This window comes from Botrytis byssoidea (genome assembly GCF_014898295.1).
Source record: "Botrytis byssoidea strain MUCL 94 chromosome Unknown BBYS_020, whole genome shotgun sequence".
Lineage (NCBI taxonomy): Eukaryota > Fungi > Ascomycota > Leotiomycetes > Helotiales > Sclerotiniaceae > Botrytis > Botrytis byssoidea.
The window spans coordinates 326,372-340,225 of record NW_024065861.1 but is presented as its reverse complement, the minus strand read 5'-3'; the positions used below and the strand labels follow the sequence as shown (position 1 = coordinate 340,225).

Genomic DNA, 13,854 nt, shown 5'->3' with positions numbered 1-13,854 from the left:
GTGATGCATACATCAAACTTTAGCCTCGTGTGGCGGGTGGCTTGTAGCACGAACTAGTGCTGGCTATCAAAGCTAATAGGTACCTTCCCGATTACAAAATCAATACAAAATTATCCCATCCAAACACCAATGCGCATCACTACAACGCGCCAACATGTCCGACACCGACTTCGAGACGATCAGGAAGCTACAGGCTGAGAGGAATGCTGCCTCTGCTGGTAAGAAGGGATCGAAGACATTTGATCCATCAAGTCAGCGAACTGATGTTTCCACCAAGGCCTCCTTAACAGAAAGCTTCGATACCAGTCTTTATGAGCGCGATGGCGGTGATAAATTCGCAGGTTATAATACTTCCATCGCAGTGGCAGATGATGATGATGATGAGATGGAGGAAGCTGATACCAGCCGAAGATTGGTAGGCCAATACACAGCTTCCAAGGAACAGATGAACGAATTCGCGCAGGGTAATGGGGTCGAGGAGGAAGATATTCTTTTAGGGAGAGAGAAAAGTGCACGAATTTCCGATCGCGAAACCGATTACCAAAAACGTCGACATGATCGAGTCTTGACTCCTACAAGAGCTGATGGAAATGCTGAAAGCTACAGAGATGTCATGGCTAGAAGAGAACTTGAGCGTGAGGAAGAGAGAGTTAGGAAAGCCATTGAGGAAAAGAAGGCGAATGGCGAAGTCATCCACCATACTGCAACGCTGATCAAGGAAGGTAGTGGTTCTCCTGGTGATAAGGAAAACGACGAAGCTGGTTCCACGGAAGCTGTCGCAAGTGGACGCAAAAGAAAGAAGAGATGGGATGTTGGCACTGAGGAAGATACTAGCATGGCTCCACCATCAGCGGAGGGTAAAACTAAACGTTCGAGATGGGATCAAACACCCGTTGTTGGAGGCGCCGCGGTTGACGAAACTCCTAGGAGAAGATCTAGATGGGATCAAGCACCTGCTGCCACCCCCATGGGCAATCAAGGATTAGTAACACCAATGCATCCATCACAAATGGGTGGCCCTTCTATACCAACTACATTCGGAACTGATATATCATCGAGAAACGCGCCACTTTCAGATGAGGAGCTCGACATGATGTTACCATCTGAAGGCTACAAAATCTTAGAACCTCCGCCAGGTTACGCCCCAATACGAACTATTGCGCAGAAGGTCATGTCTACACCATTGCCTACTGGCGGGTTCATGATGCAAGACCCAGAAAGCGGAAGACAATTGGCGAAACAACTCCCAACAGAAATACCCGGCGTGGGAGATTTACAATTTTTCAAGGCGGAGGATATGGCATATTTCGGAAAGCTCACAGATGGCAGTGACGAAAATTCTATGAGTGTCGAAGAACTTAAAGAAAGGAAGATCATGAGGCTTCTACTCAAAGTCAAGAATGGAACTCCACCTATGAGAAAGACTGCTTTGCGTCAACTTACGGACAATGCAAGGCAATTTGGCGCTGGACCATTATTCAACCAAATCCTTCCATTGCTCATGGAAAAGACATTGGAGGATCAAGAGCGCCATTTGTTGGTCAAGGTTATTGATCGTATCCTGTACAAACTTGATGATCTTGTCAGGCCTTATGTTCACAAGATTTTGGTCGTCATCGAACCATTGCTTATCGATCAAGACTACTACGCTCGAGTGGAAGGTCGAGAGATCATTTCCAATCTGAGTAAAGCTGCCGGTTTAGCTCACATGATCAGTACTATGCGACCAGATATCGATCATGTTGATGAATATGTACGAAACACAACTGCCAGAGCATTTGCTGTCGTCGCTTCTGCACTTGGTATTCCTGCACTTCTTCCTTTCTTACGAGCAGTTTGTAGAAGTAAGAAATCGTGGCAAGCAAGACATACTGGTGTGAAGATTGTTCAACAGATCCCTATCTTGATGGGTTGTGCTGTGCTTCCTCATCTAAAAGGTTTGGTTGATTGTATCGGTGGTAATCTTAATGACGATCAAACAAAGGTTCGAACTGTGACCAGTTTGGCAATTGCAGCTTTAGCAGAGGCAGCAAATCCATATGGTATTGAAAGCTTCGATGATATCCTCAATCCATTATGGACCGGTGCTAGAGTTAGTACAAATTCTTTTCTTTATTCCCAAACGGTCAAATAACAATTTACTGACTCACAAATAGAAACAACGTGGAAAAGGTCTTGCTGGTTTCTTGAAGGCCGTTGGATACATCATCCCTCTGATGGACGAAGAATACGCCAACTACTACACGGGACAAATCATGGAGATTCTTTTGAGAGAATTCTCATCTCCTGATGAGGAGATGAAAAAGGTAGTACTTAAAGTTGTTTCACAATGCGCTGGTACCGATGGTGTAACAGCAGGATACCTGAAGGAGAATGTGCTAGATGAGTTTTTCAAGAGCTTCTGGGTTCGAAGAATGGCATTGGACAAGCGTAACTATAGACAAGTTGTTGAGACTACTGTTGATCTCGGCCAAAAAGTCGGTGTCGGCGAGATTGTGGAGCGCATCGTCAATAACTTGAAGGATGAAAGCGAAGCATATCGTAAAATGACTGTGGAGACTATCGAGAAAGTTATTGCAAGTCTCGGTGCTGCAGACATTGGTGAGAGACTTGAAGAACGACTTATCGATGGGATTTTGCACTCTTTCCAGGAACAGAGTGTCGAGGATATCGTCATGTTGAATGGATTTGGAACTGTGGTTAACGCTCTTGGCACGAGATGTAAACCATACCTCCCCCAAATTGTCAGTACCATTTTGTGGCGATTAAACAACAAATCTGCGACTGTTCGACAACAAGCGGCGGATTTGATCTCTCGTATCGCAATGGTTATGAAGCAATGTGGTGAAGATGCTTTGATGGGAAAGCTAGGTATCGTTCTTTACGAATATCTCGGTGAAGAATACCCAGAAGTTCTCGGTTCTATCCTTGGTGCCTTGCGTTCTATTGTCACTGTGGTCGGTATCAATCAAATGCAACCCCCAATCAAGGATTTACTTCCCCGACTTACACCAATTCTACGAAATCGACACGAGAAGGTACAAGAAAATACCATTGATTTGGTCGGTCGTATTGCTGATCGTGGACCTGAGAGTGTTAATGCTAGAGAATGGATGAGAATCTGCTTCGAACTTCTAGACATGCTCAAGGCCCACAAGAAAGGTATTCGTCGTGCTGCCAATAACACATTCGGTTTCATCGCCAAAGCTATTGGACCTCAGGATGTTCTCGCTACTCTTCTAAACAATCTTCGAGTTCAAGAACGTCAATCTCGTGTCTGTACAGCTGTAGCAATTGGTATTGTTGCGGAAACTTGTGCTCCATTCACAGTTCTCCCAGCTTTGATGAACGAATACCGTGTTCCCGAACTCAATGTTCAAAATGGTGTTCTGAAATCACTTTCTTTCCTCTTCGAATACATTGGTGAGATGGCTAAAGATTACGTTTATGCTATCACGCCTCTACTCGAAGATGCATTGATCGATCGTGATCAAGTTCATAGACAAACTGCCGCCTCTGTTGTCAAGCATGTGGCATTGGGCGTTGTTGGTCTTGGTTGTGAAGATGCAATGCTTCATCTTCTCAACTTATTATACCCCAATTTGTTTGAAACTAGTCCCCATGTTATCGATCGTATTGTCGAAGCTATTGAGGCTATCAGAATGGCAATTGGACCAGGTCTGGTTCTCAACTACGTCTGGGCTGGTCTATTTCACCCAGCACGCAAAGTTAGACAACGTAAGTCACTCCTCTTCCAATTTCACACACTTACAAACACGATGCTGACTACTTCATTAGCTTATTGGACGCTTTACAATAGCGCTTATGTATTATCGGCCGATGCTATCGTGCCTTACTACCCAAACATGGATGATGAGAAGATGGACAGGCCTGATTTGGCAATTGTGATATAAACAGGCATGCGATGATTTGAACATGGAGGATTGGGTCTTTTGGGCATACGTATGTACATTAATTATGATAGCGGCTCGAGCGGGTATAAAATGACACTTCGTTTATTTCGTTAAGACACAAAAGCACTGGGAGACGTGAAGTTGAGTGGAAAGATGACCCGTGATGAAACTAGAGTAGAAGGAATAGTGGCATCATTTCGTAGATGCAGTACGATTCAACTGCTGTATGATCAGATCAGGCAATCGAAAGCATCAAAATAGAGGAAGGCATAGTATCATACTCTTTAAATTTCTTACACATAATAGACTTTCTATACTTTGTAATCAAGACAATCGAAAGTATTGAAGCAAAAAAGGGGATAGTGACGTATTGCCTAGATTTCCTACATAGCAAAACTCTTATTCTTTCTAATCAAACATGCAATCGAAAGTTCTCTTAAGAGAAGATAGATATCATGCTTTTCAATGCATGAATCTGACTTTGAAAACAAGAAGATGCTCGGTCATTCAAATTTCAAAGTAACCAGTCGGACGGTGCTAAACCCTAGCCTAGTTTGCCGTCCACATGTCATTCCACCTGTAATTCTTGGACAATCAAACCAAGCTACACGTCAATATACTCGCTCTTGTCGTAATTAATGCCGTGCTGACACCTAGCAAATTCTCCTGTCCAAAACCAAAACAGAATCAGAATCATCCCTTTCCAAAATTCAATGATTATTTTATCCTCAAAGGTTTATAAGAGAAGACAAATCAGCCATATTGTGGGAATTTGTTTCAAATGTTGATTGGTCTTTTCTGAAACATCACTTTTAGTTTTATAACTTAGGCATTACATCATTATTTCACTCATAGGTTTATAAATGGATACATACGTACTAAATCTTGACTTTGCCTAGTGTTCGTTGCTTACAATACCGAGTACACAGTACCTACACTCTTTCCTCTTTACCATGGTAAGATTACTATTCACCATAAATTTTGAAAATATATGCCGACCTCGAGCCGATCTTGAGCCGGCCCCATCAATTCCCCGCATTTTAAATGTCACTGCGGGGGAAATGCTTGTCAAGCGAGCTAAACGATCTAATTGGGTTAAGCGGGCTTTATGAGCCTCTATACGAGCTTCTCCGCGAGCCTTCGCAATGACACCCATCCCACTCATATGGGCGAAAAGAAGGCGGTATAGCCCCACACAATTGTCTTGGTAAAAAAAATCTAAAGGGGATCTCCATTGAATAAGATGAACTAAATCGTACTTTCGTCCATTGTAATACCGAATTCTGCGAGAATTGAAGACGAGATGACATATTTTTGGTCAATTTGAAAATATATATGGCTACGATGAAGGAAGTATAACAAATGCTTCACATCTCTACTCAGAAAGCTTTTGGTCTTCAATCTTGGTCACAGTTCTCATGGGTTCTTTATACATTTCCGTTTAGATTCATGTCGAGAATACCCACGATGATTTTCTCGTATTTTTCTGTCAGTCTTCTTGGCTTGTGTGTGGTGTCAACTAAAGCTATACCATATGAAGAATATATTCTTACACCAAATTCTCGAACGCTATCACCAGTATCAGTATACAATATCAATGGCTCAGTTACCAATGCAGAAGCATTGACCGCTACTGGATCCTCAAATCCAGCAACATTCGGTCCCTCTTCGGCTATCACCTATGATTTTGGAAAGAATATTGCTGGTATCGTCTCCTTCAATGTTGGTACCATTGACGGAGAGGATGATCAGTTCATTGGAATTAGTTTTACTGAAAGTTCACTGTGGATCAGCGATAAAGGATGCGATGCTACAGCCGATGGAGGTATCGATGAAGCTTTGTGGTATCCAGTCACCAGTGGCGGCTTTTATCAAGCGGAAAAGAAACAACAACGAGGTGGATTCAGATATCTAAATGTCTACCACAATACCACCGGGTCCGTTGAAGTCTCAAATCTGACTATACAATACACTGCTTTACCTCACAAGGCAGAAAACGAACTTAGAGCCTATACAGGTTACTTTCACTGCAATGACGATCAGGTCAATCGAGTATGGTACGCTGGAGCCTATACTAATAATATGTGTACTATTGACCCTACAACCGGGAACTCTCTAGTACATTTAGGCGAGATCACTTCAAATAGTACTATCACAGAACCTGTAACATGGTGGAACAATTACACCATTGCTAGTATGTTCTTCTCCCTGTGTTACGAGAATGATACTGACAAGTAACTATTAGATGGTACTAGTGTTCTTACTGATGGCGCCAAGCGAGACCGTCTCGTATGGCCAGGAGATATAGCAATTTCAGGTCCCTCAGTCTTCGTTTCAACTAACGATATGCCAACCATCAAGAATTCTCTCGACTCGTTATTAGTACTTCAAAACTCTTCAGGTGCACTACCATATGCCGGAATTCCATTTACCACAGTTATTTCAACCTGGAGTTTTACCTATCACCTCCATTCACTGATCGACATTCACGATTATTATTTATTCACCGGCGACGAAGAGTATTTGAAAGAACATTGGGGACAATTCACATTGGGAATGAATTTCTCCTTAAGTTTTATCGATGAGACAAAAATGGCCAATCTTCCTCCAGATAACCCTGATTGGTTACGAGTTGGTATGGGTGGTCATAATATCGAGGCAAATTCTATTCTTTACTATACTCTCAATCTGGGTACGAAACTCGCAAAAGTACTTAATGACTCTTCACCTACCATTTCAAAATGGCCAGAGTACGCCGCTGGAATCAGATCGGCCGCCAATGTTGCGCTATGGGATAACACAACAAATCTGTTTAGAGACAATGATACACTTCCGTTAACAACACTCTATCCACAAGACGGAAATTCATGGGCTATCTTCTCCGGTCTTGTTTCCACCCCAGCCCGAGCCCTTCAAGTATCCGATTCCCTATCCGCACGCTGGGGTAAATACGGTGCTCCCGCCCCCGAAGGCGGCGGTAATGTCGTATCCCCCTTTGTCACCAGTTTTGAAATCCAAGCACACTATATGGCTGGGAGAGCCGATCGCGCTGTCGATTTAATTAAATTCATGTGGGGAGATTTCATGCTGGACGACCCACGTATGACGAACAGTACTTTTATAGAAGGATATTCTACGGATGGTACTCTACACTATGCGCCGTATACGAATGATCCGCGAGTATCTCATGCGCATGGCTGGAGTACGGGACCAACTTCCGCTCTGACATTCCATGGAGCGGGATTGAGAGTTACAGAGGCAGCGGGAAAATCTTGGAGCGTGGCACCTAATTTGGGAGGACTAACGGATATAGAAGCGGGATTTGAGACGGATCTCGGTAGCTTTGCAGTTAAAGCGTCAGGCAGCTCGGGGAGATTGGACAGTATTGAGATTACGACTCCAAAGGGAACAACGGGTTCGATAAGCGTGCCGTATACGAATCAAACGGCAACAATGACTTTGAAGAGTAGAGATGGAGAGGAAGCTGCTTTGACCCGACAAATTGCCGCGGGTAATGCGACGAGTGGGCGATATGTGGTGGAGAATGTGGAGGGGGGAAATTGGACTGTAACTTTATGCTATTAGTGCTGGGTTGATAGAAAATAATTGCAAATTTGTATTCGTTTGATGTTATGCGGCCTTTTGAGTATCATACTGTGCGTTGTGATGATGGGCTAACTTACTTGATCTGATTCGAGGCCTTTTGTAAAAAAGATGATAGTTTGGGAAGTGTATTTGAGGATGAGAAATTGATGATAGATATAAAATATAGACAGGATGATATATGTGTGTGAGAAAATTAGAAAATCAAGAATGGATTATGGAGAGTAGCAGCTAATATTCGGAATCGTTCATGACGGACCAAAGTGCTCGTTAAGGAATACTAGGTACTCAGCACACGTACGAACATGCTTGGTAGGTACCTCTCGCAATATATTCAGAGCCTATTCGCAAACCCTCTGCCATTCAATCTCGGAATCCCCAAACCAAGCGACATACATACATGCATTCAACTTCCACGCAACTAACCTCCTCGACTATTTAGCAACTGTCTCCTTACAGCTGGACTTCCACGCAGTGTAGGCAAAGTATTTCCCGTATTCCATATACGGGTTAGTTTAGTAGTATATATCGAATTTTTTCGAAATATGTACATATATGGTACAGAATTCAATACTGCTGAAAGTATTCAATATCATTTAGTTATTCAATATTATTAGTAATATATTGAAATACTGGAATCCAATATAAAATATATATTTCTATTTATATTAAATAATAAGTTTTCATTTCTTAGTTCAAACTGAATAGAAATCCCTTATTTCTAATTTAATTTGGATAGGAATGTATGTTTTATATTGAATTCTAATATTTCAGTATATTATTAACCGATTTCCCCACTATGTGCACGTCCCTACTACGTGCACGACTTTGGAAATATCAACATTATGGCTTCAAACATCGATGATATGCCTTTAGAGGCTCGTATAGAGCTTGCATTAGATCATTTGAAAGGGGTTCAAGCTCCTAAATACACCCAGACAGCTAATTTCTTCAAAATTGATCGATCCACGCTCTCCCGGCGGCATAGAGGTAAAACCACCTCGAGAAAACAGTTCCTCTCCGATACGAAACAAGCGCTTTCTAGTGATCAGGAGGAGGTTTTAATTGATCAAATCAACAAGCTGACACAGAGATCTATCCCTCCTACAAGCCGCATAGTCAGAAACCTTGCAGAAGAGATCCTAGGCAGAGAGGTGGGAAAGAACTGGACTAGCAATTTTGTCAAGAGGCATTCAACACGTCTTAAAAGTCGGTATCTCCGTTGCATTGATAATTTGCGTGTGAAAGCCGATAATGTTGCTATATTTGATTACTTTTATGATCTGGTTTGAGCTATTTTCTATTGTTGTTGATCTTTATTACCTAAAACGCTCTTGCTAATACCCCTCTTTTTTTAATTTAGTTGATAAAAGTGACCATAAAATACGATATACGGCCGAGAGATATATACAATTGGGACGAGAAGGGCTTTATGATCGGTATGGGGAGGACTATGAAGAGGATAATGAGTGCTAGCGCCTATAATAGAGGCAGAGTGACAAAAGCTAGGCAAGATGGATCAAGAGAGTTTATTACTCTACTGGCAGCTATATGTGCTGATGGGACAGCTCTCCCTCCCGCTCTTATTTATAAAGGAGACTCAGGGGATCTACAAAATACATGGGTTCAGGATGTAGGGGAGAAGGATAAAGCCTATTTTGGAGCCTCAAGCAATGGGTGGTCGTCGAATGCTTTTGGCCTATATTGGCTTATAAACGTATTCGACCCTGCTACACGTCGAAAAGCAGGTGGAAGATATCGTCTACTTATTGTCGATGGTCACTCTAGTCATGTCAATATGGAATTCCTTTCAAAATGCGATGAATTAAAGATTATTGTCTTAATTCTCCCCCCTCATTCTACACATCGACTACAGCCTCTCGACGTTGGAACCTTCGGTGCCCTTTCAACGAATTACAGTACATTATTGAATGATTTGATGCACAATAGCGGGGGAATTGTTGGTATGACAAAGCGCATGTTTTGGGGCATATTTAAAAAGGCTTGGGAGCTCACTTGTACGAGGCATAATATCTTACGATCCTTCGAAAAAACGGGCATATATCCTATGAATAGGAGTCTTACGATCGACTGTATTGCTCCGGAAGCTCCTTCTACGCCACCTACATCATTTAAAACTCGCAGGGATGCTCTTGCTACACCGTATACGTCAAAAGCGATGCGTAGAATGAAATTAGAATTTCGTCGCGCTCCCACCCATGAGATCACTTTAAAGCTTTTTAAGGCTGCAACTACATTAGGAGCTGAAGCTTCTATACAGGGGCATAGATCTAAAGGTTTAGAAGAGGCTCTAAAGCTTGAAAAAAGGAAAAGAGCTCGTTCAAAGCGTTTAAATCTCATTGGAGAGGAGGGGAATGGTGCGTTTTTATGGTCACCCTCTGCTATTATTAAAGCTAGAGCGTATCAAGAAGATAAAGCACTTAAAGAGGAGCAAGAGAAGGAAGCTAAGCTTCAAATAAAAGCTGAAAAGAAAGCTGAGAAGGAACGGAAGGAGATTGAGACGAAAGAGAGAGTATTGCAGAGGGAGGTTGATCGTCAGATTGCACGTGATGCGAAAGAGGAGGTTAAAAAGACTCTAAAATCAACGAAATCTCCAATCAAAAGAGATAAAAAGTTCCCCAAAGCTTCTTCTACTATAGATCTAACATCAACAAAGACTATAGAGCTCTCTGATGCTGTAGAGGCTAATAATTCGAAGGAGAAGGAGGAGGAGGTCATATTGCGATCTAGTAGAGGGCGAGCACTACGAGTTCCATCGAAATTCAAAATCTGAAGATTTTATTATGTTTTTAGATAGTATTATATCTTGTCATTTATCAATTAAATTGCTAGCTCTTTATCTTATAAATTGGAATTGTTATTAATTTTTAAAGTGATTCAAAATGGGTGATCAAGATCGTGCATATAGCAGGGACGTGCACGTAGTAGGGAAATCGGTTAGTATTCTTTAGTATATGAATATATACGAGAATAGTATAACCTCCTTTCTATATGTACTAACTGCAATATCAATATGCTAATACGCGCCACAGTTTCACTGTAGTATACTATTGCCTACACTGCTTCCACGTCTGACTTTGATTCAAATTTCTCCTTATAGTTGGACTTTCATTGTTAGTTTCTGGCTCAAATGTTACATTACACACCCATTTATCTGAACTTACACCGTACATGGCACACAAAAACATTAGGATAGGAAGCTAATATCGAAAAGGTATCATATATTATTAAAATCAAGGGATATCATTTCTATTACATATCAATCATTACTCGTCCGAATATAACCTTTCCTTTCATATCCAACCATGCGTTCATCCGAATTTTCTAATACAATCATTTCACCTCATGCCCTTAGATCATGATCCAAAATATATCCTCCTTTGAAATCATTCCATAAAGCATTAAATCATCCCCTATGACGAGTTCGCCATATTTGCAACGACTAGACCAATCCATCATCTACAAAGATTCAGGTTGCATCAACTCCTCATGCTTAACATTTCCCATTCCACCCTCATCGGACTTGTGTCCATTCTCCTTTCTGAAGATATCACTCTCAGAAACGGGAGAGAAGACTTTACCCCATCGTCCGTGAATGAAGTCATTAGCAGTGACCATCGAACTTCTCAAGTTCTCCTTGACCAACTGACCAGTAGGTTGACTGAAGATAACATCAATCTCCTCAAGCGTCTTGTTCTTAGTCTCAGGCATGAAAAGCACTTGGTAAAACCAACCGACTACGGCAATACCACCATAGAAACCCAATGTCAAACCAATATTCGACATGGCCTTTTGCATTTCAGCAAAGAAGTATGTAACGAGGAAGGAACAGAGGAAGAGCATGGTATCTGAAGTCTCCATTCCGTAAGAACGGAGGTAAGTAGGGTAGACTTCGGAAGGAATAACCCAAGTGAGACAGGCGTAAGAACCGAAGAAACCTTCGTAGAGAATAAGACCGGTGATGTATGTACCTTGGGAACCCGCTTTGTTGGTCAAAGGGATAAGGTATGAGCAACCAATAATAACAAGACCGATGAAGAACCCGGGAAGCATAGCAATAGCCCAGAAACGACGTCCGAATTTCTCCATGTAGAGAATAGCGGGGATGGTACCGATGAGAAGGGCTCCACCTCCCACAAGCGACATGAAAACAGCCTCCTTGTCGTTAAATCCAACTTGTTGCATAAGTGTGGCCATGTAGTATTGAATAGCGTTGATACCAGTGAATTGTCCCAAGAAAATCATGACGTTTGCGTAAATGATCGCACGACGGGCACGAGGAACAGTGATGAAGTCGAGCCATGCGAATCTCTTACGGGCACCTTCCATCTCACGCTCAGAATCGACAGAATGTTTCATGACGAAAAATTCCTTACGAGCAGCTTCATCTGTACCACGAATGCGACTCCAGACACCCCAAGCATCGGCAGTACGTCCCTTGTGCATGAGGAAACGGGGAGATTCGGGCATGAAGAGAATACCAACAAGCATGATTGTGGAGAAGACGAGGGAAGATCCCAACATGTATCTCCAACCACCAGATTTAACACCGACGAAAATAGCAGCGACGACATAACCGAGAACTTCTCCTAGCGCAATCATAAATTGGTACAGCGAGACCAAGTTTCCACGGTATTTGGGTGCGACAGATTCTGCGACGTAGACAGGAACAGTTCCACCTTCGAGACCAACACCGAGACCAAGGATAACACGTCCAGCCATCATCATGCCAAAGTTGACGGCACCAGCTTCGAGTGCTGCTCCGACCGTGTAGAGGAATAGAGACCATACGATAGCTTGTTTTCGTCCGACGGCTTCGTTCAAAGGTCCAAGCATCAATGCACCACCGACGGCACCTAATGGTACACCAGAACTGACCAAACTAACTTGTTTTGTATTGAGGCCAAGCGAAGCTGGCATGTATAGATTTGCCCCCGAGATTAAAGATTGATCGATACCGGAAAGAAGACCTCCCATGGAGGCAAAAGCGACTAATAACCTGCACAATAACAGTTAGACCTTTTCTTGAATCTCTTGCACAATAAATACATACCAAGTGTAATGTCTAGGGTCCTTGAACTTCAACTGGAATACGTCGGAACGAGATTTGCCTCGAGCTGTAACCTCTGCTTCCAAATCTTGTACTTCGTTATCAATGGTTTCCATGTCACCTGCTGCAGCGATTTGGAGAGCCTCCCACTCCGAGACCCTTCGGCCGATATGATTTGGACGAGCTTGAGCTGCACCCTTCTCGTTGCCGAAATCTGATACATTTTCTTCACTCATCTTAGCAGGTGTGTTGTAATGAGAAGAGCTGACGTCTTCATGATTGACGACCTCCTTTGTAGGGAGATCAGACATGATTGTGAATTATATTATGATGCGTTTCTAAATATCCCGTAGAAGAAGAAAGGGAGTTATGAGGGAACTGTCCACTCAGTAATAACTTTGAGGATACCTTTCCGAAAAAAACAGAAAGGCGCGAGAAGAAATTAGAGAGGTATGGAAAACGGGGACATGCAGAAGGAATGAGGGGAATGAGCGAAGATATATGATCTGAAAACCTGGGGCATCTCAATAGCCATCTTATCCCAAAGTTGCAACCGAACAACATTCCCTTTGAGGATTAAAGTTTCCAACTTGTCAGATGAGAGCTTACCTGTTACTTTTACCTATTAAGGAAAGGTGGCAGAAGGATGTCATGTTGACGTTGGGTTCTTTCCGCAATCTTAGGGTAGTGAGAGTCTGAAAGTTTGGAACGTATTACCAAAAACAGGAGCCAGACCGATTAAGCCACTTGGATCATAGGACTAGATTCATAAAATTGCTGGACAAAATTTTGCCCCTGGGGTCTCCGGTTCACACTAGATCTTGCAGAATCCCCTCGATTCTCCACAAGAAATTTGCATGACTTCCCCTCCCATGGAGTCTGTTGGGGTCTGGAGAGGCGGAGAGTGGAGATTTTCAAACTGGTGGGTTGGAAGAATTTCGGCAATACTTCATTGCACAACTTGTGCTTGAACCATTTTGATTGAACAGAGGTATTTACGCGGTTGATGGAAAAAGGGTAAACAAATTTGATGTCAGATTTCTAACCATGCAACCATGCCACTAGGGATGGGCGAATTATATAATTTGGGGATCGATTATATAATTTCATATTATCATGCTTTTTGAGGTATATAAAATATTATGCCAAGCTTATATACATATATTAATTGGACTAATAAAATCATTAGGATGAATGAAAGTGGATCATTTTTGGAAAAGTTTTTGATAGATTCTAATTTTCAATTTAGTGTATAATCAGATTTAA

At 42.3% G+C, this 13,854-nt stretch overlaps 3 protein-coding genes across 3 annotated transcripts; 2 read left to right on the top strand and 1 right to left on the bottom strand.

Moving 5' to 3' along the window:
* Positions 1–154: 154 nt before the first annotated feature.
* Positions 155–3,914, top strand: EAE97_009052 (uncharacterized protein; the record flags this gene model as incomplete). Its single annotated transcript, XM_038879567.1, has 3 exons — positions 155–2,092; positions 2,157–3,738; positions 3,799–3,914. 3 exons carry the CDS (start codon positions 155–157, stop codon positions 3,912–3,914), a joined length of 3,636 nt encoding a protein of 1,211 aa, XP_038729580.1.
* Positions 3,915–5,381: 1,467 nt separating this feature from the next.
* Positions 5,382–7,499, top strand: EAE97_009051 (uncharacterized protein; the record flags this gene model as incomplete). The annotated part of the gene is made up of 2 exons (XM_038879566.1): positions 5,382–6,108; positions 6,160–7,499. The coding sequence occupies 2 exons, from the start codon at positions 5,382–5,384 to the stop codon at positions 7,497–7,499; spliced, it is 2,067 nt and encodes a 688-aa protein (XP_038729579.1).
* Positions 7,500–10,997: 3,498 nt separating this feature from the next.
* Positions 10,998–12,899, bottom strand: EAE97_009050 (uncharacterized protein; the record flags this gene model as incomplete). The annotated part of the gene is made up of 2 exons (XM_038879565.1): positions 10,998–12,537; positions 12,592–12,899. The coding sequence occupies 2 exons, from the start codon at positions 12,897–12,899 to the stop codon at positions 10,998–11,000; spliced, it is 1,848 nt and encodes a 615-aa protein (XP_038729578.1).
* Positions 12,900–13,854: the final 955 nt, after the last annotated feature.